Source organism: Nannospalax galili, unplaced genomic scaffold (genome assembly GCF_000622305.1).
Source record: "Nannospalax galili isolate Female #2095 unplaced genomic scaffold, S.galili_v1.0 scaffold211, whole genome shotgun sequence".
NCBI lineage: Eukaryota > Metazoa > Chordata > Mammalia > Rodentia > Spalacidae > Nannospalax > Nannospalax galili.
Window position 1 is genome coordinate 3,404,752 of NW_008329624.1, and position 6,836 is coordinate 3,411,587.

A 6,836-nucleotide genomic window follows, 5' to 3' on the forward strand; every position below is an offset into this window, starting at 1 on the left:
AGGTATCTCCTGTCTGCTACTGTTTCTTGTTATATAGCCTTTAGCTATACACATGGACTCATGTAGAGATAATATATGTATAATTTTCATTCAGTTGTTGGACTAATATGGTTCCCTCTTGTTTTTTTAAACTAGCTAGGCATTGTTTATCTCTCACATTATCTAACCCTTCCATCGTGGTTTCCCCATGTTTGTTGCTGCTCTTTTCACAATAGCTAAGAGATGGAAGCAACCTAAGTGTCCGTCAACTGACAAGTCGATAATGAAAAGGTGGTTCATTTATACAGTGGAGTTTTACTCAGCAGTAAAGAAAGATCAAATCATGAAATTTGCAGGTAAATGGATAGAACTAGAAACTGTTATACTAAGTGAAGACAGAGTCAGGAAAAAAAAACATATGTTCTTCCTCATATGTGGATCCTAGCACCAAATCCTGATTAGTGAGTATGGATCCAGATATAACTATAGGAAACAGAATAATGGAAAGGAACCAGGGAGGTAAAGGAAAAGAAAGAATCTGAAAGAGATGAACAATAGGAAACAGGCGTTAATAAGGGAGATACGGATACAAATGGGGTTCTTCTAAGGGGAGGGGGTAGGGAAGGTTATACAAGGAACCTATGGGATGAAGGGAAAGAAGGAGCTCAAGAGAGACAGGGCCATAGGAAAAGGGTATTAGTAAGGGAGAAAGGGGAGAAATGGGGGCACTTTAAGTGGAGAAGCCATCCATTTCTTTTAGGTTTTCAAATTTAGTAGCGTATAGGTTTTTGTTTTTTTTTTTAAAGTATTTCTTTAATAATGGTCTGGATCTTTTGGGTATCTGTTGTGATGTTTCCCCTTTCATCTCTGATTTTGTTGATTTAGATTTGCTCTTTCTTTTGGTTAACTGGGCTAAGGGTCTGTCTATCTTGTTTAGCTTTTCAAAGAATCAGGTCTTAGTTTCATTGATTCTTTGTATTATTTTCTCTGTTTCTATTTCAATAATTTGTGCTCTGATTTTTGTTATTTCTTCTCTTCTGGTAGGTTTGGGTTTCATTTGTTCTTGCCTTTCCAGGGTCTTGAGTTGCAGAGTTAGGTCATTTGATTTTGTGCTTTCTAATTTTGTAATATAGGCACTTAGAGCTATAAACTTCCCTCTTAGGACTGCTTTTAAAGTGTCCCAGAGGTTGTGTTGTGTTGTATTGTCTTTTTTGTTGAATTCCAGGAATTTTTTTTATTTCTTTCTTAATTTCTCCTTTGACCCACTCATTGTTTAGGAGTGTGTTGTTCAATTGCCATGAGTTCATGTAAAGACTAGGGCTTTGTCCATTATTGATTTTTGAGCTTTATTGCATTGTGGTCCAATAGAATGCATGGAATTATTTCAAGTTTTTTGTATTTGTTGAGGTTTGTTTTGTGGCCCAATATGTAGTCAATTTTTGAAAAAGTTCCATGAGGTGCTGAGTAGAAAGTGTATTCTTTGGTGCTTGGGTGGAATAATCGAAAGATGTCTGTTAGGTCCATTTGATGTATGTTATCATTTAATTCAGAAGTCTCTCTGTTTATCCTTTGTCCAGTTGACCTGTCTAATGGAGACAGTGGGGTATTGAAGTCCCCTACTATTACTGAGTTGGGGTTAATCTGTGTCTTACAGTCCTATAGTATTGTTTTTATGAATTTGAGTGCACCAGAGTTCGGTGTATATATGTTAAGGATTGTAATATCTTCTTGGTTAATTGTTCCTTTAATCAGAATGAAGTGACCCTCCTTATCTCTTCTGACTAATTTTACTTTGAAGTCTTTGTCAGATATTAGAATTGTAACCCCTGCTTATTTCTTAGTGCCATTTGCTTGAAATATTCTTTTCCATCCTTTTACCTTAAGGTAGTACCTGTCCTTGAAGGTGAGCTGGGTTTCTTTCAGAAAGCAAAGAGATGAATTTTGTTTCTTTTGACTGGGGAGTTCAGTCCATTGACATTTAAGGTTATTATTGAAAGGTCTATATTGGTTGCCATCATTTTGATTGCTGTTTATGTTCTCTGTCTAATTTTGTGTTTCCTCAATTATACCTTTATTTTCTTTCATTGCCCCTGGGGTACAGTTGTTTCTCTCTCCGCTCTCTGTATTACTTTAAGTATTCTTTGAAAGGCTAGTTTTGTGTAAATGTATTCTTTTAGGGTATTCATGTCATGGAAGAATTTATTTTCCCCCCTCAATTATAATAGACATTTTTCCTGGGTAAAGTATGCTGGGCTGACACCTGTTGTCATGTAGAACTGGAAATAACCTTGGTGGAGGCTCTTCTGGCTTTCATAGTTTTCATTAATAAGTCAGCTTTAATTCTGATGGGCTTTCCTTTGTATGTGACTTATTTTTCTTTTGCTGCTTTCAGTATTCTCTCTTTGTTCTGTACATTTAGTGTTTTTACTATGATATGTTGTGGGGAGTTTCTTTTCTGATCCTGTCTATTTGGTGTTCTATGTGTTTCTTGTAATTGTATGGGGATGTCTTTCCTTAATTTCAGGAAATTCTCTTCTGCAATTCTGTTTAAGATCTGGTCAACACCATTAACCTGAAATTCTTCTCCTTTCTCTATGCCTGTGATAAGTAGATTGGTCTTTTCATGATGTCCCATGTCTCTTGCATATGCCATTCCTTTGTTTTTTAAAAATTTCCATTATCTTTGCTTGATGCCATTAACCTGAAATTCTTCTCTTTTCTCTATGCCTATGATAAGTAGATTGGTCTTTTCATGATGTCCCATGTCTTTTGCATATGCCATTCCTTTGTTTTTTAAAAATTTCCATTATCTTTGCTTGAGTGGTGCAGTTCTTCAACTTGATCCTCCAGTGTTGATACTCTGTTTTCCATTTCATTCATTCCAGCAGTGAGGCTTTCCCCTGTTGTTTCAAGTTGGCTTATTGAGTTTAGCATTTCTTTCTTCATTCTGCCTGAGTTTTCTTCAGTGTTTCTCTTTTGTGAATTCATTCAGACGTTTATCCCTATCTTCTTTTAGTTTTTTGATTTGTTTGTTCATGTGTCATTTAAATTCATTGAATTCCTTGATCATGTTTATGATTATTCTTTTCAATTCAATGTCCTGGGTTATCTCTAGGGGGTTCTCCTTGTAGAACTCTTCTACCAGACTGGTAAAATTTGGTGGGGACATAGTGTTTTGGCTTTCCATTTTATTATTATTTCATTGTGATTTTGGCATGTGAATTTCTTTTGTTGTTTATGATTCTGATATGAGAATTAAGTTGAAGTATGCTTCTGTTTGCATTTTTGGGGTGCCTAGGTCCTTTCCTTATTGGTTCTGTAAAGCTGGTTGGTACAGGTTTCAGGTTCTCTCAGGTTTCATTTTAGAGGGAATTGATGGCTTCAGATCAGCTATTCAGGAGCCCCCACAGAAGCCCAAGTCAGGTTCTAGTCGGGTACACTCAGGCTTCCTTCTAAGGTTTGGACCCTTATTAGCAGGAACTCGTGGAAAATTTGGGAAGTTCCCTAAGGGAGGGGGAGATTTGGGGACTCTCAGTTGGTCTGCTGTGTTCTTAGCCCCTATGCCAGAAGGAGGCCAGAACCTGGCACTCTCTGGCGGTCTGCTGAGATCACAGCTGCTATACAGATGGAGGTCAGATCCCACCCTCTCAGGCTGTCTGCTAGGATCTCCATATAATGAATTTCTGCTGCATCCTTATTTTCCAGAAAAATAAATGAGGTTTTAAATTTTTATTTATTAACCATGTCCTGCATAGTGCCCATGGAGGACAGAAGAGGACGTTGGGTCCCCTGGAACTGGAGTTATGGATGGTTGTTAGTCACCATGTGAGTGCTGGGATTCAAACCCAGGTGTTCTGCAAGAACAGCCACTGCTCTTGATGCTGAGCCACCTCTCCAGCCCCGACTGAGTATCTTTTCTTAACCCTGCTCTTTTAGCCAAAAGAAAAAACAAATAAAAAACTACCTCAAAGAGTGAAACAGAATTTTTTTGTATTATTTGAAAATGTCCATACAACGTAATATATTCATTATGTTGTTAATTACATTTCAGTATGAGGGTTAGCATTCTTCCAGTATATCTGTGATAGTTAGTGTTAATTGTCAACTTGAGAAAAATCTAGAATCACCTGGGAGATGGGTCTCTGAACATTTCTGTGGGGGATTGGCTTGATTCTGTTCATCGAGATGGGAAGACCCACCTACTGGGGGTGATTACATCCCATTGGATCCTAGAGTGTGTAAATGGAGATCATGCACCATGCACATATGCCTTCAGTGCATTCTGTTCCTGGTTATGATGCAGTGCAACCGATTCCCTGAAGCTCCTGTTGCTGTGACCTCCCTAGTCTCTGGTAGGTTGTAACCTGGAGCCGTGAGCTAACAAACCCTTTCTCCCTCTGGTCAGGGCATTTCATTGCAGCAACAGAAAAGAAGCTGAGACGGCAGCCAGTCAGTGTCTAGTAGTTAATGACTTGCCACCCCTCAGTTGGTGACTGACTTACCTTTTTAAGTCACAAGTTCAATGTTTTGTCTTTCCCAAACAGGCACTGAGGTGTACCCCCTTGAGTCATGGGTTCTGACCCTTGGTACATTCAGGTGTACCTGAATGTAGTCATGGGCCCTGACCCCTCAGTACACTGAGATATACCCCTCTTGGTCACGGGTCCTGATCCTCGGTGCACTGAGGTGTACCCATCTCGTGTCACCTCGGTCTACCCTGCCTTCCTTGGCCTCTTTTTCTGACGAGATCCTTCTCTCGTTGTCTCTTTTCACCTACCTCTGGAACTCAGGGTCTCATTACTGCTTCAGTGCCCTACCACTGAGCATATCCCCAGCCCAAGTCTGCTGTTTTATCCCACCTCCCAATGCTGGGAATCAAACCCAGGGCCTCGTACAAGCTGGGCAACAGCTCTACCACCGAGCTGCACTCTTAGCCCTGTTTCTTTCTATTATAATTATCTCGAATATTTGGAGCTTTTTGTTTTGTATGGAAACAAGGTCTCACATAGTTGCTCACACTAGCCTGAAACATACCAGGTAGACCAGGCTGGCCTCAAATTTGTGACAGTTCTCCTGCCTCAGCCTCTTGAGTGCTGAGATAATAGGTGTGAGCTTCCGTGCGGAAACAAGGTCTCACATAGTTGTTCACTCTGGCCTGAAACATACCAGGTAGACCAGGCTGGCCTCAAATTTGTGACAATTCTCCTGCCTCAGCCTCTTGAGTGCTGAGATAATAGGTGTGAGCTTCCGTGTCCAAGAAACAGCTTGGCTTTTGTCACGGGTCTCCTAAGCTGCTTTCTGGATGTTTCTCCATGGACCCATGTTCTTCAGGATGTGAGGCAGCTAACTGCAGCTTTCCAGTAGATCACACAAAGTCACAGAAGATCCCACCATCTCACAGAATTCTAAAGAACCATCTGGAACTGGCAATAGTCATTTTGGCCCTCAAATATCAGCCTTTCTCTGTGTCATGTTCCTTACATGCACCATGTCTACAAAGAACTGGTTCATTTCTGATTAACTATCGAATATCCTGACTCGATGATTGTTCTATTTGTTGGTACATACCAAAATTTGATTCTAGACATATAGCACCATCAACTACTCATTCAGACCCAATTTGTCTCGATATGGATGGAGAGTCAGTCCATCACTAGAGGTGGTGGTGCACAGAGTCTGGGAGTCTAGCTCATACGCAGAGCACTTTAATCATTGGTCCTGATCCTCAGTGCACTGAGGTGTACCCATCTTGGTCATGGGTCCTGACCCTTGGTGCACTGAGGTGTATGCCCCTTGGTCATGAGTCCTGACCCTTGTTTCCCTGAGGTATACCCCTTGGTCACAGGTCCTGGCCCTTGGTTGCAGGTGCTGTTTGGCACAGCAGATGGGCAGGTGATCGTCATGGACTGCCATGGCAGGATGCTGGCACATGTCCTTCTGCACGAATCCGACGGCATCCTCAGCATGTCCTGGAATTACCCCATCTTCCTGGTGGAGGACAGCAGTGAGAGTGACACAGACTCGGATGATTACTCCCCTCCCCAAGGTAACCAGCCTGCTGGCCCTCATTTTGGCTTCCAGTTAGCAGAGGGAACATCTTGAAAGAGTGGGCGCACGCAGAGGAGGAGGGTGGGGGGGTCCACCTTATACATACCTCTCTAACTTAAGCTGATATGCAGCAGGACTGGCCTAACTGCTCTTGGATGTCACTGAGTCTTCCCTGCTTTCTTTTTCTCAAGAGTGCTGATAGAGTTGGTGGCACTCCAAGTGCTTAGGTTTTCCTAGATTCAAAATGAGGGTGGATTCTCCTGTATCCCTGGGGTGTTATGGGGCTTCTTAGCTGCTTAGCAAGAGTGAAGAGCATTGCAGCTGAAAATTCTGTGCTATTAATGTAGCTTAACGTGTGATGTAGCCAAATCCCCAGTGGTTTTGAAGCCTGTGACTTAGCTTTAGTTGCATGAGAAAAGAATTAGTTCTGCCCTCCTGGAGGCCAGCACCTGGAGCTGGTACTCCAAGACCTTGCCTCCCCCACCCCACCCCCCAGATCACAAAGACCCACTGTCCCTCTGTAAACCTCATTGTTAGGGACTCTTGGTGGGGCTCCTTTCAGACTCCTTCATCGTTAGTAGTGTGTTTATAGGTAAGATGTGTAAGAGACCAAAAGGAGAAAATAAAAAGTGGAAGGAAGCCTGGATGTCCTGCTAGCCTCCACCAGAGTCAGCATTGGCCGTTTCCCAATACCCAGTTGCTGCTCCAGCCATGTCTAAGTTCCTTCCTTCCTTCCTTCCTTCCTTCCTTCCTTCCTTCCTTCCTTCCTCCTCCTCCTCCTCCTCCTCTTCCTCCTCCTCCTCTTTTCC

At 42.0% G+C, this 6,836-nt stretch overlaps 1 protein-coding gene across 4 annotated transcripts in view; it reads left to right on the forward strand.

Moving 5' to 3' along the window:
* The window catches only part of Tulp4 (TUB like protein 4), a 223,062-nt gene that overhangs the window by 164,469 nt on the left and 51,757 nt on the right, over window positions 1-6,836 (forward strand). For all 4 annotated transcript variants that reach the window (XM_008839527.3, XM_029566811.1, XM_017799761.2 and 1 more), the window contains one exon: window positions 5,845-6,025. In XM_008839527.3, the coding sequence (XP_008837749.1) occupies window positions 5,845-6,025 (181 nt within the window). The remainder of the gene's footprint in view (window positions 1-5,844; window positions 6,026-6,836) is intronic.